At 42.6% G+C, this 23,660-nt stretch overlaps 3 protein-coding genes and 1 long non-coding RNA gene across 7 annotated transcripts in view; 2 read left to right on the top strand and 2 right to left on the bottom strand.

The window, feature by feature from the left end:
- Window positions 1-23,660, bottom strand: part of LOC128872607 (homeotic protein Sex combs reduced) — a 253,243-nt gene that overhangs the window by 5,191 nt on the left and 224,392 nt on the right. The window lies entirely within an intron of this gene.
- Window positions 132-1,405, top strand: LOC128872609 (mitochondrial import inner membrane translocase subunit Tim17-B-like). Its single transcript, XM_054115476.1, has 2 exons — window positions 132-282; window positions 727-1,405. The coding sequence occupies exon 2, from the start codon at window positions 742-744 to the stop codon at window positions 1,228-1,230; it is 489 nt and encodes a 162-aa protein (XP_053971451.1). The 5' UTR covers window positions 132-282; window positions 727-741; the 3' UTR covers window positions 1,231-1,405.
- LOC128872606 (homeobox protein Hox-B1a) lies at window positions 2,732-21,991 on the bottom strand. Of its 2 annotated transcripts, none has more exons than XM_054115470.1 (2): window positions 19,419-21,991; window positions 2,732-4,510 (listed from the first exon to the last, which is right to left on the bottom strand). In XM_054115470.1, exons 1-2 carry the CDS (start codon window positions 20,365-20,367, stop codon window positions 4,020-4,022), a joined length of 1,440 nt encoding a protein of 479 aa, XP_053971445.1. In that variant the 5' UTR covers window positions 20,368-21,991; the 3' UTR covers window positions 2,732-4,019. The 2 variants fall into 2 exon arrangements, with proteins under 2 accessions (XP_053971445.1, XP_053971446.1); XM_054115471.1 differs by having other exon boundaries at window positions 2,732-4,507.
- The window catches only part of LOC128872610 (uncharacterized), a 66,629-nt gene continuing 47,372 nt past the window's right edge, over window positions 4,404-23,660 (top strand). The window contains exon 1 of the long non-coding RNA XR_008456226.1: window positions 4,404-4,540. This is a non-coding gene — a long non-coding RNA (uncharacterized LOC128872610). The remainder of the gene's footprint in view (window positions 4,541-23,660) is intronic.

Below are 23,660 nucleotides of genomic sequence, written 5' to 3'. Positions count from 1 at the left end.
GCAATCGTAGCATTATTCATATACATCGATTTGATTCTAATCAACAGAAGTGTTAAGAGAAAATGAATTTTTTATAACACTCATTAAAATTGCTAAAATTAAACATGAAAAATTATTCGTCACGTTAAATTGCTTTGTGTCGCTTTCGTTTATTGTAATGGTGTATAATTTCGTTTGAGTGAAAAAAAATTCATTATCATAGTTACGCTCGTCGCAGTGCCGTAATCGACGGTGGACGGCATTTCGTATTTTGGGTTTGGAAGTATTTGGAATAATTTTATGGTAAGTACGTAAAAATGTTTATATAAACGCGTTCAGAGTAGTTATTGTAACGAATATTTGACGATATTTAGAATTGTTAGACACAGGTTGACGAATTATGCACGAGGATTGAGCACATAACCTCACTTATGTTATATATTATTTTTTACGTATCATACTTCTTACGATCTCTTCAAATATTTATCAACGAATTCGTTTTATATAATACACACGTGGAATAAAATTAAACGCGATAGTAAAGATAAAATGACAATACTTTTATCTCAAACTTTAAAAGTGTTAATGTTAAAGGTTACTTTTAAATACAGTAGATTTCGGTTATTTAGGGCATCGGGTAATTGGGACAGGTCCCAAACAACAAAATTCAATCATTCTCTAATAAATTTGAGAATCTGTTTTGTTAAGTTTATTTATTCTATTAAATTCAAATGTTTTTTTGCATAGGAAATCAATTGAGGAATGGAAGAATACTCGAGAGAACCATGCCCATGGCGTATAGTAGATGACTGTGGTGGTGCATTCATGATGGGTGCTATAGGTGGTACCCTGTTTCAAAGTATTAAAGGCTTTCGCAATGCACCTAGTGGAATGAGTAAACGATTTCTTGGAAGTCTAATGGCCATTAAACAACGGTCACCGATTATCGCCGGAAATTTTGCAGTGTGGGGTGGTATGTTTTCCACGATAGATTGCACATTGGTTCATCTTAGGAAAAAGGAAGATCCTTGGAATTCTATTATCAGTGGAGCAGCAACTGGTGGCATACTGTCTGCAAGAAACGGTTTACCAGCAATGGCTGGTAGCGCGGTTATCGGCGGAGTATTATTGGCCTTAATAGAGGGTGTAGGAATATTTTTCACACGTATGTCTGCAGAACAATTCAAACCTCCGTCTTTCACGGATGATCCATCACATCTTGGGTCGTCATCGCAAGGCTATCCGTCGTAGAGCATGTATAAATATTTTAGACCCATTTCAAATGACACCCGACTAATTAAGTACAAACGTTTCAGTTTCTTTGAAACGATCGTAGTTGAAGCTATGTTATTCCTAATACGTCAAATTTGTACAGACAATTGAATCCTTTGATTTAAGAAATAATAATAGTTTGTTTTTTATTCAACACTGTTTCTTTTCGTATTTTTATTGAACTGTTAAAAGACAACTATGACAGCTAGAATAAATATAATAATGATATATTAATATAATATATATTGGTAAAATAAATCAACAGTGTATTAAGTTTAGGTTTCATTCTTGTGTGAAGTGATAAGCTTGAACAAAATAGAATTAAGTAGGTTATCACTGATAATATGTACAAATGTATGATTCATTGAATTTTTTTTAAACATCTTCTTCCTCGTCTTCTTCTTGAAAATATTTGAAAGCTGAAGCTATAGACAAGTCCAAGGATTTATTCGTGGGATCTTGTTCTTGCATATCTTCTACAGATTCGTGAGATGGTGATCTTTCCTCAGAATCTTTCAATGACTTGTTCATTAATCCCAGTAAGTGAAGCTGTTCTACCTGAGAAGTTTTGTAACAATAAGTACTACTTTCCTTTGAAAAGAGTGACATATAAAAAGAATATTTACCTGCAGCCTGTGTACTTGATTGTCTATCTTTGATAGTATTTTTAGTAGAAGTTCCTTTTCGTGTTTCAATTCTCTTTGAAAAGCAAGAAATTCATTGGCAGTAATTTTTAAGCTAGCTTGGTCGTCCATTCTTCGATGATTTGTTTACGGATTTCATAAAGTGCTAATTACGTTTTCAACGATGTAGAAGTAAACAAGTGTTTTTCGTGAACTATATTTTTATTTTTTCACTCAAAGAACTGCTTGATTCGTCAGTTTTTTTAACGAGTAGCAGACGTATAAATTACAGTAAATAATAACAACTTGATTCGCCGTCACATGTCGGAATCAAATGGTTTGTGACAATTGTGACAATTCATTTCGCACAACACTCTGCACATAACCTGAAAGTTGTGTTTATAGTATGAAGATGCAGTGTCACCAACTTCATTAGCTTCGGTGCAGAGTGTAGTGGCTATTCTGATTCGAGGTATGTGTTTAGAAGATTGGTCAGCCTGATAGATTTTAAATTCTTCGTCAGAAGTTCAGAAGTGCCAAGTAACGAATGTGTTTGAGACAAATAGAATAGATATTCCAAAGTATTTCAGAAATAATTAAAGGTACCTACGTTTTTTGATATTGTTTAGGATTTATTTGTAGCGTGACGTGACTCAGGCAAATTTTATCTGAGATTTAACTATCGAAAATTAAGTAGGTCACGTTTATTCTAACGCTTTCCAAGATAGGAGGTAGGGGCGGCTTACAATTTAAATGATTTTGGAAATTAATTGTTTTGTATAGATGCGATACGAGCATAGGTTGAATAAAAGTATTTTACTCAGGGTAGTTTTAGAGAATTTCATAGGTTTTTCTCATAGAGTAATATAATAATACTTTATTCTTCCTATAGAATTCTACGTAACACTACAGATTAATCACAATTCATCATGTGTGAATTTATTTAGGTACAGAATTTTTTAGTGGATCACAATATAATCCATACAACTATATGACTATATTAATTTATAAACTTTCGAGTGGTCAAGTTTAGTTAAATAGAATCAATACTAATCTTGCCATTCAAAGACTAGTTCATTATACAGTACAGTTTATGCATTCCCATCTTGTACGATTAACTATAAAAGCAACATACCATCTGGCTTGTCTATTTTTAATTTTCTGATGCATTGATGTATAATGATGTATATGTCATTGACGCAAGACTTGTATTAGATTTTATATACACATACATACAGAACATACTCAAATTGGGAGCACAACTATTGTTATCATGCCATCATTATGATATGGATATAATTATATACTAGATTAGCATAACGATACAAGTTATATTATAGTAACATGAGTTTTTAAATACTTTTGTCAGTACCTAATTACTTCTTTAAAAATACAAAATTTACAAAGGATATTAGTAGCAATTTAGAGTTCTTGAATTATCTCAATATTTTGTTTATATCCCACCTTGCTTTAAATGCACTTTAATTTTAAAGGTACAGGATACAAATTACTTGCAGAATAAAGTATAAGTACAGATGATAACATGAAACAATAATTGTCCTCACCAAAAAGAAGATAAGCCTTTAGATGCAACTGATATGCATCTAAAGTAGTATTTTCACAGTGTTTTTTACAGGATACATATACTGCATTCGATCATTGGAAATTTATAATTATATATATAAATATTGTTATACCATTTACACAAACTGAGGTATATGGTAACCTTTAGGGATCATTTCAAGAATTAATTTCGCAGATCGGTTCTACTAATATTGCCTTCAAGGCATATACAAATTAAAAACGAAATAAATAGTTCGTACAATTGGTATATGTATATGTCGTTCAATTTCTATTCTATATTCGATTAATTTTGATAGTTAATTTGCAATTTCATCGGGAAGTGGTGTAATATATTATTACAAGGACAATTTACCCATACTTTATTTCGTTTTGTTGCAATTGATTTTTCACGTGTTATATCTGGATAACGATCATCGTTTCTTGCTGCAGCAGAGGAATTTCTTTAAATTACCATTCGAGTCGCGGGAAATTTCAAAGAAGTTCTCGGTTTTCTCTCGGTTTTCACCACTCGTCGCTAAGACGTAGACCATAAATTCGTTCGTTGCTGCAGCAAAGATCGCGTCAATCTTTCGAAGACGAGGGTGGCGATTCTCGGCTATTGTCGCTTGTAAAATTAGATAAACCGAGACCACCGGTTTCGTGGCTCGAGGAACTGGTCGGGGAATTACTGCTACTCCTAGCGCCACCAATCGGTGCTACGGTTGCGTTCTCGGTCGGTATCAGACCCTCCTTCATCCTTTTCTTCTGCTTCATTCTTCTGTTCTGGAACCAAATCTTTACTTGCGTCTCATTTAATTGCAGCGCCGAGGCGATCTCGATGCGTCTTGCTCTGGTCAGGTACTTGTTAAAGTGGAACTCTTTCTCGAGTTCCGTGAGCTGCTTGTTCGTGAAGTTCGTACGACCAGTGTTGTTGAAGCCACCTGCGATACCGGCCAATGGACCGCCGGTCAGGCAGTTTACAGGACCGTTCGTGGAACTGGAGTACGTGGATACGCTGGCTCCCCTGATCGTGCTGCCGCCGAACTCGCCCACGCTTGGATTCGTCTTTCCTGCTGCAACAGATTTCATGTCTTCCTTTACTGGTGAATAATCTACGTTTTAATATTTATTACTATCTTAATAACAACATCGCGGTTAATATTATTCGCATGACATTTCCTACTTCGCGGTCTGTATTCCGTGCTCCTTACCGACAAAATGGAAATTACAAAATGGTCGTGCAAAGGCTACGTCCGAACGAATGTTTAGCGAACGATAAATGCAAGGATGTTCTGACACAGTATAGAACTATTTAAAGCTTTGGAAGGTTAACAATTCGGTCATCACTAATACTCGCGACACGTAAGGGGATACATTTGGCTTATGTCCCTTCGCAGTTTGGTTCTAAACGTTAATTCCCGACGTACGTGCCCAACGTGTCCATCGTAGAGGTTAAAGGCAATATACGCTGAATTAAGCTTAACTCTAGTCCTTCGACGGGCAGCCGTTTGTTGTTCAATACAGCTGGCCACTATCCTGAGGAGCGAACCTGTCCAACTGTGGTGGACCGATAGCCGATAGGGTTAAGCCCTAAATCTGGATCAAATTGCGTCAGCTGTTGCCGAATGTCAAGGGAACATTGTTACGTCGTTTTACTTTGCCCATATTTATCGACCGACTGTATTGGTCACTCCGAAGACATTGTGTAATCGAAACTTTCGCATTGCCGTTTTCCAATCTGTAGTCACAAGAGCGTGCAGACATTTCGAGGTTGTTAGTTCCAAAGATATTTTTTAATCGGTACCTGATTGCGCGTTTTACGAATTCCGTACGTGTTGGCAACTGTACGTCGTACAGTGGCCAACTATCATGGCGGATCTCGTCAAACGAGTGAATCATCCTCCTCGTTGTTTCGTGTAAAGTAACACAGAGCATTGATTAATTCATAAATATACACGGTCTGTCTAAAAAGAAACCGAACTTTTGCTATTAAAAGAAAGAAGTACAAGTAAAGTTTTTACACACACGTTTATTTACTCAAAATAATCTTTCTCTGCGTCAATACACCGTGTAGACCGCGTAATTAACATTTCGAAGGACCTTTGCAGCTCCTGTTTTGGTAGCCCGTTTAGTACGGCGGTTACAGTGGTCTGAATCTCCGAAATATTGCTATAATGTGTCCCTTTCATCGAAATTGGCATTGTTACCTTGGCTCATTCACCCTACTCGCCTGATCTGTCTCCCTGCGATTATTTTCTTTTGCTAAAATTGAAAATTCTAATGAAAGGGACACATTATAGCAACATTTCGGAGATTCAGGCCGCTGTAACCGCCATACTAAACGGGCTATCAAAACAGGAGCTGCAAAGGTCCTTCGAAATGTTAATTACGCGGTCTACACGGTGTATTGACGCAGAGAAAGATTATTTTGAGTAAATAAACGTGCGTGTAAAAACTTTACTTGTACTTTTTTCTTTTAATAGCAAAAGTTCGGTTTCTTTTTAGACAGACCGTGTATGAAGAGCTGAGAAATATAAGTGTGTCACTTGAAGAGTCCACTTGCAATGTTGGCGAAACGTCGGAGTATCTTATTCAAAGAACACTACTTACGTTTGAAAAATTCATATAGAGGATTAATAAGGAGGGATTAGATACATCCGAGCGTATGATATTTCTGAAGACTTGTTTACGCGTCTTCGTTATCGTAGAACTTCATGAGAAGACGATGCAGTTAGCCAGGGTAGAAAGAGCGATGCGTTCCGATGAAACAAGGTGGCGTCGTTTACGCATTATGGAAATTAGATTGTTATTTAGTCCGGCGGTATGTGGAAGTCAATTTACTTAATGGCAGAGGGTGGACGAAACTGTCAAGGCACCGCCTTAGAGCCACATCTTTTTTACACGATGTTGTCCCGTATCGTTTCGTGCGCTTGCTCCTTCTAGAATTATTTTTTTTACATTTTAATTCGCGAAGTTTTCTCGCACAACCCAACAAACGCAGGCGCGGAGTCGTTCTTTCGTTACGTATCTCACGGATTTTTTTCGAATTATCCGGAAACATCAGTCACTTAAACAACGCGTCCCGAACTTTGCCCTTTGCCATTAAGCTCACGCATCTTCAAGCCCGAATAATCAAGTTGGACAAGTTCTATTAGCCCACGGCTGCCGCGATACAATGAAATGTTTTCCGTTTTCACGACTCATTCATCAATTTAGCACCTTAACGGAAGAACAGAACGCGCTACCGTTGATTTTCTATACGACGCTGTTGGAACTCACCAGCCAACGTAACCTCTCCGTATTCGAGAGTCATTAGCGTTGGTTGGTGGAACTTTCCTTGGGACTTCGAGGATAGCGTTTTTTCAGATATTGCTTTGTTTGAGAATAAACGCAACGAAGTAAAATTCGATAAGACTTCATTGGCTCCGTGAAGTCTTATTTTTAAACGAATAAACGAATATTCGGATGAGAGGAAACAATATATCGATATATTGGTTGCTTGCGACGTGTTTGTGGTGCAGACAGGGTAATTTTACACTGTAATTTTTCGAAACAGAAACAGAAGTCTCGTAACGCGTATCTCGTAACTGTTTCGCCACTGAGTAATCGATAAAAATCGTGCGATACACGTCGTTAACTGTTCTTTTACAATGTAATTAGCTTGTACGGTCGATATCATTTTCGCAAGACAAATCTTGACGTCGGTTGATCGTGGAAACGCTTACTCGAGCGGAATGAGCGAATCACAATCGATTAATTTCTACCGCGACAACATTCATTGAAATTCTTAACAGCTCTCATCGATCCGTATACCGCACGGTCGCGTTCATTTAAATAATATTCTGCCCCAGCAAATGTCACCGACGATTCGCGAGATATTCCTTCGAATGGCAATCCTATCTAACTTGAAGGACATAAGAAGCAAATGAGAACAGGATGACGCGTCGAGGGAAAGGGTGAGAGGTGACAGAATAAAGGAATAGACAAATTGCGATGGATTAAAGACCTTGATAGCGCGGAGTTAAAGGGGTCTTCGACAATGTTAATTATTTTTCAAGGGGCGTGTGCTCTTTTCTCGCTGCTGTGGTCATTGGTTATAATAAGTAGTTTTGCCGACTTGAAAAACGTACGTTTGTATTCCTTACTCCTATCGTTGAGAATATCTAATAATTACATAAATAGTTGCCTTCCTAATGGGAATCCCCTTCTAAGTTCGTCGTCAAACATGAATGTAGTTCTCGCACACTTGTACCGACACGAGCAATCGTTGGCTGTGGGCGAATGCACGCGCGGGTTAACACAGGTAACACCTAGCCGCGATTTCGAAGCATGCATGCCAGTCTGGCTGCGTTCAAAGGCCCCTGATTAAATCTCACCTGGCTTAATATTATTATTTTACGCGGCGCCTGCGAGTGAAAACGGCTGAAACGGTGGAGGGAGAGGGGCGACGGAGGGGAAAAGCTGGTAGATTACGTTGACGGCCATCGTTAAATTGTACCGCGTGAACAATTTTCAATTTTTACAACTCACTCTGAAAGCCGACCACGATTTCAAAGAGTTTCCGTTCCGATACACTGCCGTCCCGAGCCAAAAAGCCGGCTATCTCAAGTTTCGATGTTGTTTTTGCGAATATTGCCGATCACTAAAATAAACATCGATGTCCACATTTTGTGAGACGAATATCGACCAAACGACCAAGACTTTGTTCGCGACCGAGTTTCAAAATATCTTCCGCGCGACAACAGCAATTTACTTCTTCATAGTGGAACGCATCATACAATTCGTGTTTTAGATATTTTGATTTATTAATCGAGCGCACAATGCGAACATAATTTGTCATTCGACGATGACGTTAATTATGATAAATGAAGTACCACTGCAAACTAATGATAGAAAATAATCGGTAACATTCGAATCAAATATTATTCGCACGATTCTATAACGCGAATCGTTGGTGTTCGTCAATCAGTAACGAATAAGCAGTCGTCTGTCCCGTCTTCGTTATTTGAGATTTTTATCTGGATAAGAATTTTGCTCATCTCTGGCTACGGGAACGTTCAACGGATTCTGTTTTGCGCATTCCTTTTGCGCCGCTTCGACGATCGCGTCAAGCCGCGAGAATCTCGCTGGAAATAAAAGGAAAAGTAGAGATCGAATCGAAGAAGGGTTGGAAACAGAAGAGGAAAGAATCGAGATCGAGGCGTATGAAAATATTAAGGATAGCCTGAGCGCGAGTTAGAGTTCCTGTTCTCGATCCGGTTCTTGCGAGGATGCGCTTGGTAAACGAAGAATTCGAATTAATTTGTTTACATACCATCGCGTCGTTCGGATAATATTATAATATCTTACTTAAAATTATAAGCTGTTCGCCGTCCTCTAGATTTGTTTAAACATTGGCTCGTTTACGAAGGTGTAAATTTTCGTTTTTGGACGTGTAGGCACCAACATATAAATGGAATTTAACAGTTTTCATTTTGATTAGCTATTTACGCGTAGTATATCGCATTAATTAACACTAATCGCTGGATTGCAGCTTCCTTAATCCTCTCGATAAAATCGCACGCTCGAAAGACACTAATCCGTTGATCACACGGGATCATCTGCCCCTTATGCGGTAACGAACCCCCTTTTAGAGGAGCATTACGCAATTCAAATATTATTCAAAGGCTAAAAGCCAGGGGGCACGGTGCAGATGACGTAAGGAAACGGGAGGGGGATGATTGTGTGCGCGACCAACCACGAGGTCCTTCGGTATTATGTTACCGGAAAGATCCTCCTCGATAGGGGAGCATCTTCCTTCTCTAACCTTTCTAATTTGCAAATATTTCCAAATAATCATTTGTGCACTTTCTTGATCAATGGTATAAATTTCCACGATTAACGTGTAAACTATCGATTCATTATTTTCGCAAAATGAAAGGATTTTATGCCTATCGACAACGAGTGTTCAATTAACACGTTGATCGCCACGTCACCCATATACGGGTAACAGTGCTTTCCACCGAAGAACGAACAAAGTTAATTCTGAATGTTAAGTATCAACGAAAATAAATTCGAATGAAATTCTTAACCTTCACTGAAGTTATAAAAATAAATACCACAATAAATGTTTGATTACGTAGCTTCCAATAGTCTGGAAACGAAACTTAATCACAGTAGAAATTTTCAAGAGTATTAGTCTGGCAGTCAACGCGTTAACGTATCATTAGAAAGATTTGGCAGTGGTCTAGTCTCGTGTTTGCGAAATCAATTTTATCTTTGACGTACCAAATTCCATTACTGGTACCTCAGCAGGACACCTTTCGACGCAAAAAAACGTCAGCTCATCAGGACCCAGCTGTATTTGAACCTATCCGATTTCCACATCCGATTACACGCTACAACGCCAGCCGATCTAGCTCTTTCTTTCGAACAAATATTTGAGTCGTAAATGTCGATGGCATAATCGTCCATGACGAACGTAAAACCTGAAGTGAGCAATCTTTGAAACGCTATTCGCATCCTCCGAAAACAATTCGTACCAATTAGACGATGCGAAAAAACTTATTCCAACTCATGGTCCTTTCTTGAATGGACTTAGTCTCGGGACAATCCTAGGTGTACCGTGGTCGATAACGATATCGTAAAACATCTTTGTTCCTTTTTTGTCCTCGTGCAAGTGCGATTCACGATCCCAGGAATTCGCGACGCAGCCTTGGCGCGGTTTCGTTCTCAGTTCCACGCGCGATATTAAATCCGCGAGTGCGCGGAAGCCTTTCCTGAAACGCGAGGCTCGTTTATTTGTGGACTAACAAGGCTGCGTTGAACGGTAATACGGAATATCGGGAGACTTAACGAGCCTCGTAAAACCGTTATTGTTACTCGAACGGCATCAATAGCGCTATCGTGTTTTACTGTTACGCGCGTTCCTCGTAATAAAGTTCCTCAGCCGTTCGTTGACGTCCTCGGCGACGTTCCTGAAAACGCATGCTCGTTTCTTAGCACGCAGTAAATTCCGTTGCACCTTAACGAACTCGAATCGAACCTGTTCTCCGTCGCGAGTACACACCGTCTTGCTTATACCTTAGGTCCGCTCGAATACTTCATCAAACTTGCTATCAAGATTTCACGTCGATGAGTACCAACGGATCGCTGAGGATTTAATCATTTTTGCGACACCTTTCCGTAAAAGTGTCTTCATTTAGAATTCAATTCGACGTGTTACAGTACCTTTTAAATCTCGGTACCCTCTGAACTTTTAATCTCATAATGTATGTTTCTTAAAGCTCGAACGCTCGAGACGCTGAAAATGTTGAAATTGCATAGGATTAGCGAAATGGCAACATTGTCTGCAGCGAAGTTAGGCTGCATGTCGAACATAACGATCCAGATTGGCCGTGTTTGCAAACGTGTAAACGGCAGCGTGCGTGTCGTGCCGACACTCGAAGCGTTTCCCGCTGAAAATTAGGCGTAGCACGATTTACATTCGGTTCGTCGATAACTTCAGCGACCTTTCTACTTGCGAATTTGCCGAACAACTTTTTCTTGTCGATTGCAATATCATTCGTTTTCGCTAGTCAATCCAGCGAACTGTATATACGTGCAGCGGAATAAATATATGTTTTTTTTTCGCGATACGAATTATCATGAAAAAAACATATTAGTATCGAGAATCCGATTTTCTTTATTTCGCGCAATAAGTATTTGACCTTTGTTAAGGCTGAAATTTGAATTTCTCGCCGTGATCTACGTGCCGAACGCTTGCGTGCAGTCAACTTTATTTATGGCCTCGAGGCCAGTCGATTTGGCGTATTAAGAATTTCATTTTTATTGGCCTCGCTCGATCTGTCGTATTTGCTCGGCTACGTTCACCTGCATGGTCTGCTTGTTCGAGCTAACGGACCCGTTAACCACTAGACTCCGATTTTTTCTAACTCTAATTTAAATTTAGTTACCAAGAATTATTCAATCGTTACGAACGCAAGTCGTGTATCTCAAACAATATTTTTCGAGTATTCCGAATGTATGTGTAAATTGCACGTATTATGGACATGTATGAGGACAGTAAACCTACATTTACGAAAGTTTCCATTTCTATTCTTGAACGTGACCATCGCGAAACATAGCTAGATTCCAGATCTAGACTGACGTTCCAGGTTAGGTACGATGAAAGGGGCATACACGGTCTCCTTTTCAAGTTCGGCTGGCCGGAGGTTTTTGAAGCTCGATAGGTCAGGCGTCGGTTGGGTGACGACGCGTATCAGCGAGCTCGCAGGCGCGAGCTTTTTTCGCCTAGGAGCCGTGTGGCTCTCGGGGCGCGATATATCGTCGGTGAAGTGCCGCGGAAATGAAAATCACCGTGAGCGAGACACGTGGACAGGGTTGGTGATTGTCAGAGCTGCGGCTGGAACGGGGGTTGCTCGGCATGGCCTGGTGGGTAGCTGGCGTCGAGTCCGCAGAGCGTCGGGGGCTCGAGGTAGGGCCGTAGCAAGGGAGAGTCAGTTACTTAGGCAGGCGACAGGGTTGTTGCGGGAGTTGCGGGATCCGGGGTTGCCAGGTTCGGCGGGTGGCAGCCCGGGTGGAAACACGCGAACGATCCTCTGATCCCCTCGCGAGATATCGGCCACTCACTCACGCGTCCGCCGACGGCCCTAGCTGCGCCGCAACACGCTGCCTGCTCGGCTTGCTTGCCTGGCTTGCTTGGCTTCGCCCGCCTGGTCAGTTGCTCCGCTCTACCTCGCAAACCGACCGACCTACCTGCTCTTCGTTCTCTTTATTTTCCTTCCTTTACTCTTCTTTTTCGCCCGAGCTCTTTACCTCACGCTCATTTTCACTTCGCTTCTTGCTTGGTCTTGCTCCCACTTCTTTCCGTTCCTTGGACGCTCTTTGCGCGACTCCTCGTCGAGTCCAAGCATTCGTTTTTTAGTCGTCGCTCGAGTACGATTCGAGACGGTGTCTGCGGAGACCTATCTGCATAGGTTTTTCCAATGCCGGATCATCGGACGCCTAGATGGTCACCGAAACGGAGAATTCTTCCGCGATTGTTTCTCGACGCTTCATTTTCAATCTATCTTGCATACTATCGGAGAGCAAAAGAAACAAACGATACTTTCGAGTTCTAGCTAGTCCAGGTTCGTTGAAGGCATTTTACTGGCATGATAGTCGTAAACTTTCTACCAACCCGTTTCGTTTCTTCGTTCCACCACCTACCATGAATAACAACAGAGTCTTCTCAGGTCGTCCCATAAGTTCATGCCACTTATTTTCTTGCTACTCAAATTAATACACGAAATATACCCTTAAGTGTTATAAGAAAAGGTAATCTCTCACGTTCTACAATATTTTCCCACCTTTCTGACATAGTCATTATACCGTCACTATAACATTTCTGTAGCTTTTTTATTGAATATTGGCTCAGTCTGCAGCACGAACTTGTAGGATGACTTAACATCTCGATCTGTGAATCGAATTCACTAAATTCGAAGATTGCCGTATAAGTACTCGCGTCGCGTCAATCGTCAGCCAAATCTCAGTACAGTTCTCGAACGTATCTCGATCAGATCAAAATTAACCCTTATCTGGATCAGGAAAGCAAACAACACGGTTGCGTATCGAGTAGTTGTCGTCGAATTATAAACTTTTCAGTTAAATTAGAAAAATCGTGTCGTCAAAAATGATGGTAATCTTATCGATCTATGATGCAACGGTTATTGCATTAGGCGCTTACGACTGCGTTATGCATATACGTAACGGGTGTTTCCAAGTTTGTCCGTTGCAGAAGATTTTACTCGAGTTGTTTGAAATAAAGAGAAAAGTCACGTGTGTTATATTGTATAATTCGCACAAAACGGAGACCGGCAAGGGCAGGACGCAAGTGAAACGTCTCTAAACAATCTTACAAATAAAATGAACGGGAAGAGTCCGTTGAACGGAAATTGCGAACACCACGAGCATCAACAAAAAAAGAGCAGTTGAAGTGTGAGAGAAAATAGAAACGGCGTATAAATACTAGGAGAGTAAGTATGCATGGAGCAATAAGGAAAATAAAAGGACCATTGCGAACACAGGTACGAACGAGAAATCATCGTTGAAGCATCGTGTATAAAGAGACGAAAAAATGATTGGAAATAAAACGTTTTAACTTGATTAAGAAGAACAGCCGGTAGTCTGTACGTAACCGAGGATTGTGCCCTTATAAGTGCGCACCTATATCATATACGCGATACGTGACGCGACGTCGTAAAGCAAAATTCAAGCAGGTGTACACGGTCGAACGTGAAACGACCAACGTAGGCGAAGGAAAAGCGTGCAATCAAGGCGGTTACTTGTTCTATTCATAAGTAACGTAAAATATGCCGTAAAACCGATGAAACGGCCAAACATGGCCGTGAGGTCGACAATGGCCATAACTTGGATCGCATGCCTTCGCGTGAGTCGTGATTTACGCTAAACGGCAGTGGTTACGATACGTTTAAATATGAACAAATGCATAAAGACGTTATTACTCAACTTGACGGGCGTTGAACGATGTTTGAACCGAGCTTTGACTTAGGCATCGATACGAATCCCGTTAACGTAATCTCCACTGAACGTATATTCGAAGTTTCATCAAAATCGCCGCCTGACAGTTCTCGATGTTCCTTTGTAAGGTGATAATGACAATTCGTCGATATCGATCATGAAAATGTGCATACATTATGAAACGAGAAGAGGACGTTTTTTTTCAGGGAGCCTAATCGTCTCGAATGCGTGGAATTACGATTGCTTCATACGAAGGGTCGGTTGTTTGTGAGTGGTGATTTACGCTAAACGCCAGCGACTATGATACATTTAAATACGAACAAATGCATAAAGACGTTATTATTCAACTTGACGGGCGTTCAACGATGTTTGAAGCGAGCTTTGACTTTTAGACATTGATACGAATCCCGTGATATACAGTCAGCCCCATAAATACTCGTACCCTCTATGTCTATCGAAGAAATTTCTTTAAATGAAATGGATAATAACAATTCATTGATATCGATACAAACAAATGTGCATACATTATGAAGCGAGAAGAGGACGTTTTTTTTCAGGGAGCCTAGCCGTCATGAATGCGTGGAATTACGATTGCTTTATACGAAGGGTCGGTTGTTTGTTCCGCCCTTTTTCCTCCTTGCTGTATCGCCCAATCCCGCTATTGATTATAGAGAGAAGAAATCGAGTCTGGTATGATAAATCGGGAAGGCTGACAGCGTCGCGACGTTCGTCTCTCCTCTGGCTCCTTTTCTGGCTCGTTCTGCACTCCTCCCCTTTTTCTCCCAGTTTCCCTGACCCGCGAAGGGTGGTCCGCACCGGGCGTCCCCATAGAGACCCTCTATTCTGGACCCCCTTGAACACATTATGGAGGCACGAAGGGAAAAAGCGGACCTATTGTGAGATCCTGGCCAACCAAAAAACTTAACCAACCAAAATCTACCGAAATCTCCCCACTCCTCTGCTCCGCCCATCTCGTTATTTCGATTGAATCAATCCTGAGTTGTTCATTTTCTCGCACTCATTGAATTTGATGCTAACATTTCACATACATTACGTAAAGTTCGCCGTTAACCCTGTTTCATCACGTTTCGGAGCTCAGATATTCTCGCTTTTCACTTTTATGGCTCGATCTGGGCTTTGCAATCCGAGGTTTGTTGTTATCGTGTGGGGATAACGCCGCCATTTACGATATTTGACGTCGTTAGGTTCTCGTGAATAATTCAGAACGTAAAAGATAAGTTTCGAAGTGAGATATCTCAAAACGAGAAAGGAAACGTGCATTGTTCGAAGAAATTAGGATATCATAATTACGTCACTTCTATATTATAACCTTAAACTCAAACGATATAATCACGGTATCCTTTCACGTTGCTCGGTCAACTCTTTGAGGAACACGATTGCAAAAGAAAAAGAAAATTCAAGCTGCCCAGAAGAACAGCGTCACTTCCTAATGCATTTTGTATACATTTCTCATTCCACTTATTGTACTTTTAGCGTTAGTTAGTGCTACATGAGTGAAAAACTTTAAATGAAATAGTAAAGCCAAGCAAAAGGTGGGAAAGTTCTTAACCCACCTAAATTCAAATAATTAATAGCAGGTCTTATTACGCGACACGTTGAGTAAATTAACCGGTCCAGCAGGTTAATAGCTAGCGACAATGATGAAGAACTGACGAGAACTCGAATTACAGCTTTACAACGACTACGACGAAAGTGTCGGTGGTATTCCATTTATGCATAGGGATAAGAAATACAGATGGAAAGTCGCGGCCAGGATGGAAAAGAGGTTAGGACCGAGGGCGGTACACTTTCGTTCGCATGTTCTGCCGTAATAAGCGTCACCCTCTGTTACTTCACGACTGGTATTATTAATTTGATTATAATGAGCTATTAAGTGAAACGCTGGTAATCCTGACAAGCTTCATTCAACGGGCTAGGCTTTACAGTCGCTCTCGGAACCCGGCGATTGCCTCGAGCCCCGTGGCTGTTAAGCAAATTAGCGCCGAGTTAGGGGAAGGAACCCCGCCTGTCTTCCCGCTTTTCAGTGATTCGCGATACGACACTTTTGTTTTGTAATTTCGTAATACTTTTCCGCTCGAAGAATTTTGGGGACAAGACCTTACGCTAAACCTACCGACGTTCATTTGTAACTATTTCTATCGAGATGGGACAAACGACTAGTTTTAGAGACACATTTTTCAATTAAATGCAAAAATATTTTACGTTGAACTATATTGAATGATGCATGAAACAATTGTATATAATTCATATATTTGATATAAGAATTGTATAAAAAAATTTGAAAACTGTTATTTGACCGGTCGTGGTTGGTTTAGTGTCAATAACTGTGTCTCGCAATTTCCATTGCGATAAATCGATAAATAAACATTTAAAACGTTACGAAATCTTGTAAAGACGTTTAATTTTACTGTTCATTTTAAAATAAATCTGTACAAGGTTCAAGATCCAAGACACCGTCACCTGTGTTCGATTAACATAGTGAATTTACTGGATATTAATTAATCATTAAAATTCTGCCTTGGTAACGTTTAAGTCTCGCGCTCCGTATTCTGGTTTTATGTAAACACTCGTGCGGTATCGTGACGTTTATGTCGTTAAATATTCGCGCGAAAAATGCTTTTACGTCTTGTCGACCAGCTCGACCAGAGCGAAGAAACCGCATCTGAATCGCTGAAATTCAATTGATTCCAACGTCGCAGTGAAGGGCTTATTTATTCATGAAGTTTTTTTTAAGGTTCGGTAGCTGGAATCACGTCTCTCACACGATCAAATTTTTTCATACCTCTTTGACTCTTATAATTAGATATACTTACGCAAATCATGGGCGATTTACGACTCCAGGATTGCGATGGTAATATGATGCATTCGGGATAAATATTTTTCACCTATCATATTCATTTTTTATAAGCAACGATTTCAGTCCAAGCATACATTTCTCCTCATCGACGCAAGGATATGTCAATAAAAAAAATACAATTCGATATCCTTGTCCGTTAAACGCGAAGGTTTGGATCGACTAACATCGAACCATTTCTTGGTTTTACTTTTGTTAGTTGGAACTACAAGTTTTCTAAAAATATTTCTGACAGCAAAGGTTTCGTTCGCTCAAGTATTTTTTTAAGCTCACCAACGATTGCGAAAGTCTCGGAGATGTATCGTCGTTTAATTAAAACGGAAAGGTGCGCTATCACTTATCGTCTCACGTCTCCCGAAATAATCTGATAATTCGAGTGCAAGTATTTCGTTCGTAAGCGCGAATCTTATCAGGTTTTACCAATATCTCCGTAACCAACATTGAATCCGATGTACGCGATAAATTGTGTTTACAAGAACGGATATATTTCTGCGAAACGATGTTTGTGTTTGTAAACAATCTGAAATCTAACGTAATCACATTGGTTGCGATGTAGAAAACTCAATTCTTTTTATCGACGAGAAAACTCTCAAAATCTCTGCTTTCACGTTTTCGTAACATACCATCGATTATTGCTTTTGTTTTATTAAGCAAAATTACTCCATTTTGGAGTCTACCTGGATTTTTCCTGGATTCCACCATTCGTCTATAATCGTTAGTTTTTAGTTACACCGCTACTCGATATTTGTATGAGAATTTGACTCCACAACATGCTTCTTGACAATTAATCATGTCGTCATTCAGCCAGAACTCTGACTCGAGTTCCCTGATAAGGATAAAGTCATTTAACGTACTCTATCACAGAATGTTCGTTCGATCAAGATTCCATCGTAACCTTCAAATCCGATGGCCAAAATTGAAACATCTCCGGAATCCTGCTAGAGTAATCGAGTCGCTTGTAGGCAAAAGATAGGCGACGAGCAGTTTGCAAGCGGTTGATTTATGGTCGCTACGATACGATACTCTCGTAAAACCCCAAGTATCTTCCGTTACACTGGTTTCGTGCGCATAATCTTATCAGTGGCGTTTACGATTGTCGCATAGGCGTAAATAGGAGCTAAACAACAGGCGGCGAAGGTGGGGGACAGTATAAATACCGATAAATTTTCGTTGTATCTCTGGAAGAGCCTCTTATCACCGAGTGTATCGAATCTCGATTGGTGCAAGAATCTTGTACTGGGTGCAAGAGTGTTGAACCAAGTGTATCTTTTGTACTTAGACATTGTTCGATCCCATTTGTATTCATCGCACCCAATTTCCTCGTCGTTTCCAACTATTTCCAATTTTCCTTTCGTCGTTGAACGTAAAATGATTTATCTGAGGTGCTACCACAATCTTGCAAATCATCGCGTTTTATCGCCGCCAGTTTTGATTTCAGCCTCGACAATTATTCGCTTATCGATCGTTCTTCGATCGTTAGCGTTCACCAATACAGATCGATCGATCCCTGGGAGTCGAAGGTACGCGAATTCCTGTTGAAATGTTTACAAATACTGGGAGCCTATCTTCGGCTCTCGATTGGCAACGATACATAAAACACAAAGCAATGAATAAAAAAGGATTCATGTAGCGGGTCACGATTGAAAAGCACGTGCAGGATTAATGACTCCGACGAACCGGAATTACGTGTCACGTTTTATTAATCTCGTTAGGTATAGTGTGCGTTTCAAAGGCACCAGGTCGTCGGCCAACACGTACGTCACATTTCAGTTGTCCGTCAATCTTAATTGAATTCACCACCCAAGCGAAAACCACTGAACTTCGATTGGGGCCCGTGTTCAATGGATGATCTCGCGTAAAGTGTCCTCAACGAGCCACAATTGGGTCGTGCCACGGCTTAAACGTTACAAATTGTGCTTCCAAGAATTCCCGTTGACTAATAGCAATCGACTCCAGAATTTATGAAAAAAAGATAAACGGAAACAAACAGCCGAAACCCGACCTAAATCCTGCTAGGTCCCCTTCAAGCGTCAAGCAGATTGACCATTTGCACACGAGATGTGACTCTCAGTCGCCACTAGGTTTCACCCAATAAATCGACCAACAATAATGTTTGTTTAGGTTTAATTTCTTTGGAACTCGAAATGTCGATAAAATGATTGTCGACGAGATAAAGTTGACCCGATTAAGCTTAGCATTCGTGGCAACAGAAAGAAAGGCCTCGAGTGCAGAGGCTTGAATTTGAATCGATAGAAAAGCTGGAAAAATCGAGCAGGCCATGCTTAACACTCGGGGTTCCGAACACGGAGGTAAAGGAGACAGGATTAACTCGTCGACGTGAACGTACCGATCGCTTCGCACAAAAGGATCTCTTTTCGACGGCGTGTCCCGATCGACCATTAATTTACCGGAAGATAGCGATCGAAAGAGCGGACAGGCGCGCGTCTATGCACTCTAATATAACCGAATGATAAACAGAACTTAACGACCGGCTACCGGATCGCCCCCACCCCTTGAAATGCTAATTTCACGGTAGTTGGACCGCGCACGATCGCGCAACGGGCCCCGGAACACCTCTGAATAAATCATCTTAGAGATCTACATACCCACGGGTTTGGGCACGTTCCTCTTGACCTGCATCCACTTGTAAGTGGGTACGTGTGGCTGTTGCTGCTGCTGCGGCGGAGGATGATGGCCGTGAGGATGCTGCTGATGGTGGTGGCCGTGGCCGTGCTGATGAGGATGCTGGGGATGCCCGGGTTGTTGGAGCACGTGGTACGCGTTCTGGTCAGCGTTTTCCTCCTTGTAGTGACCGGTGGAATAGTCGTTCTGTCGGATCTGGGCGTGATAATGGAGGGAGGAATCTTCCGTGGATGGTAGTTGATGAAGATAGTTGGTCGTTCCGGCGACTGGGATCTGATAGTCGGGCTCGTGGTGATGGTGATGATGATGGAGGTGATGACTAGAAGACTGATGATGCAACTGTTGCTCGTGGTCCGTTCTGGAGTGTCCGGCAGGGACTATCGAACTCTGGTGAAGACCACTGACCGTAGATGGTTGGTGATGGTGGTGATGATCGTCTCTGTACGTCGCCTGCTGAACGTGGTAACTCTGGTGAGGATCGACCGACCCGTGGGATCCGTTTGCATGGTGCTGCTGCGGCTGGCTGGTGTACGAGGACGAAGAGGAGGACGCGTAGTCCAGGTTCGTGTAGCTCAGACCATTCTCCGAGGAGATGATCGCGGTCGTGGATCCGTCCTCGTGCAGAACGCTGGCCGTCGGGGAGTAGAATCCTTGAGGAGGAGTGCCGGAGGACGTGGCGGACTCCGCGGCGAGGAAGCTCTCCGAGGAGGAAGACGAGTAAGGAGACACGGCTGTCTGAGGGAAATAATGAGCCGGAGCGAGCTCCGGCGAGGGAGGCACCGGCACGTGGCCACCGACGGATACCGGTTGATGATGATGATGATGATGATTCCCTTGACCCGTGCACACGTAGTTGGGATATGAGTCAGGCTTGCTGTAAGTTCCGTACATGCCCATGTCCATCATCATCATCCTCGTAGCGGTGAGACGAATACATCAATTGGCCACCTGCTGCTGAAAGCCGCCACTGGTGTCCTTCGCTGCTCGCTGTTTTATCGGGAACAGATTGGGAGGAAGAGGAGGGAGTATTTCGCTACGACAAGGACAGGTCGAGGATACGGTTTACATCGCGGTAACTTGCCACCAGTTGCCCGTACACTTCTCGAGGATTTCAAATGCGACGTTACGAACCTGGCTGTCGAAATCGATCTGGATGAGTAACACTGATATCACAGACAGACGCACTTCTCTATCGAGTTATCCTGACGAACAGTGAGCAATGTTCAGAGGATCAAACTATGGCACTCCAACCGAGAGTTGCGAGTACTTTCAGTCCGACCAATTATCAGGAACTCTCGCTTCTGTCACGAGGAGCTGACATCACCAGCGTTCGCGAACGATGAATCCTGGTTGGCGATGTAAGTACTGCAGACGCGGGCGCCAGCGATCCCGAGGCATTTCCGCGAAGCGGCAGTGGACGCAGGAACAGACCGTTATTCGCGAAAATAATAGAAAGAGCGGACGCGTAATCGTCGATCCGGTCGACGAGGGTCGCTGGAGTGGACTGGCTAGGTGGACTCGACTGGCAGAAGGCGGCACGGTCGAAGCCTGCACACGCAGGTGAGATCGAGCCGCAGGGGTCTGGTGCGTCCAGGTCTTCCCTTCTCCGTTCCTCCAGGCCGAGATCTCGCTCGCCCCTTCGTGTTTGTGGCAAAAGCAATGCTCTACGTACGCCTAGCCGGAGAAGGTGCTGCCTTCTCCAAACTGGGCGGGTTCTCGATAACAGTCACGTGAACGTTCGTGGGCGGAGTCAGCCAATCCAAACCGAGCCTGCGCGTCCGTAGCCCGTAGCCTCATGATGGATCACCCGAGCTAAATTTTATTTTTCGTTCCTTCTTTTTTATCTGGCACGCTGCAGTTGACACTTATCGTAGCGGGTAGGTAGTCGAGTATTATATCTCGGTACCCACCTTCCTGGATACCCTGGGCCTCGCCTCCGTTTCTCCGACGTGGGTACGTCGTTCCCTGCCTGCCTGCCAGCGCTCTTTTCTCAGAGTCCTCTTTTTTTTTTTCTTGCAACCGGTCGATTTCTCTCTCTCTCTCTCTCTCTCTCTCTTTTCGTGTACACGCGTGTCCCACCTGTCTCCGGACACCGACGTCCTGCACTTTCATTAAGCCTTGACGGCTGATGGGTTAATTACGAACCGCGAGATCTACGCCGTGAAAGTTAGTCGCGTGGTCCGTGTCACTCGAGTCGGAATCCTGCCGAACCTGCTCCGATTGTGACAGGATTAGAAACGTAACTCGTAGTCCCGCGTAGCCAGTGATGCCGGATATTGACTTGGTAGGACATTAGGCCTGTCGTAACTGAAACTTTTCGATCGCGTTTAAATCCAGGAGATTCACAACCAAGTAGCTAATAGAATCCCGATAGGAGTTAATTAAACTTTCGTCAGCGATGGCGTGAACCAGTCACGTTACTAATGTAGCGTGAAATTACGTTCGACTCACGTAATATTCATGTGTCAGATTTATTATTAATCATTTGTTATTTATTTGGAATGTCTTCTCGTTCGGTGTCTTTATTAAGTTCCTTATTAACTCTCTGCACTCGTATGTCCCCTCCGAGGGGACGTTGGAAGTTCAGAGAACTTTGGTAGAGATCAGATAATAAATTCTTTGGAGCACATTTTCAAAGTCGTACTTCCTTATAGGTTTCCATTCAAGTAGCACAAATAAATCTGCTGCTTATGCTGCAATATTTAATACAGCATGATTCCTCTTAGTACATTCTGCAACAAAATGGCTTCGAGTCCAAAGGGTTGATCGTCGAGTATCCTGTTAATAAAATGGTCCATCGAGTGAGGCGTTCATCGATATTCACCGAAGTCTGTTTTTGACAGAAGTTTCGAATCGAATTGGGACGATGATTTTGGTAAAAAAAAAAAATCCCAACGTTAAATACGTCCTTTGCACAACACCTCGAAAATGGACCGCCTCGGTCGCCCCTCAGTTGCCCGCGACAAAACTTTTTAATATTACGTAATGGCGGAGCACGAAGAAACGATCATCTTCGAGGGCTGGATCTCGGGGAACCGACAGAGAAGAGTTCGGTCGAAGGACGCGTGACGGGCCCATGGGACGTCTGGTACCCCATGTGGGTTCAGTGACAGGATGACACATTCCGCCGTGAAAGTTTTAGGAGAGCGGCCCCGTATCAGCGGTTCAGTCAGAAGAGCTTATATCGAGGGCGCCACCTGCGGCCACCCGCGACATCCGTTCTGTCCCGAACAGCAGATCAGGAAATCTTCATCTTGATCGAACTTCCCTGACGTTTCATAGTTCTGATTCTCACTGTCGGCCGATCTTTTTCACCTGAACGCGCTCTTATATGCTTTATCCGCGTCGATCTACATCCTTCGCTGTTTCATTCGTCAAGAGCGCGTCGTTCCTCCTTTTCTTGGGGTCTGTTGATAAAAAAATTGATGAAAAATGACAAACTTGCGACCTGCCTGCACGATGACCATAAAACCGGAAGGAGTATCGATTCCGCGTGAAACGCAAGCGATCGACTTGTACGAAGATGTTCGAGATTCGTACGTCCATAGTTGCTCGGGATTAAAAGGAATTCTCACGCAGGGAAGTTTACCGCTCGAAGAGTACCAAGTTGGAGTTGACGTCGAGAACTTCTCGGACAAGGACGGGGCACTTTGGGAGTAAGACGACGGGATGTTGTTGGTCGCAGATAAAAGGGAACTGCAGCAAGGCGACCGCGCGGCTTAGCATGACAATGCAGGTGCCTCATCCCACGTCAAAACCCAGCGTGGCGCCACGACAAGATAGGCACCAGACCGATCGACTGGTTTTGTAATTGTTTAAGAGGATTAGCCGGAGTAAAGTTTACGCGTGTACCAGGGGGGTGGCACGAGGAAAGAAAGCCGACCGCTGATATTTATCCCGACATTAGACTCGGCTAAACTCGAATTTACTCCTCTGATCCCAGAAAATTCCATTAAAACTCACTTTGGAGTGTTTGGACGGGGAATCACACGGCTCATCGGGCGACAATCGCGCGACCGGCTCGAAACCATAATCTCGAGAGCCAAGAGCCACCGCCACTTTCACGACCAGAGACAAGATCCGCAGGAGATCCGAGTCGATCCTCCGTTACTGTCGAATCTCTCCCCTCCGTACGGAAGATGGATTCTGCTAAACGTCATCCGCTACTTGTTTAATTTTCACGGAGAGACGAGCACGCTGGACGG

Source organism: Hylaeus volcanicus, chromosome 2, assembly GCF_026283585.1.
Source record: "Hylaeus volcanicus isolate JK05 chromosome 2, UHH_iyHylVolc1.0_haploid, whole genome shotgun sequence".
Classification (NCBI taxonomy): domain Eukaryota; kingdom Metazoa; phylum Arthropoda; class Insecta; order Hymenoptera; family Colletidae; genus Hylaeus; species Hylaeus volcanicus.
This window is presented reverse-complemented; position numbering and strand designations above follow the sequence as displayed.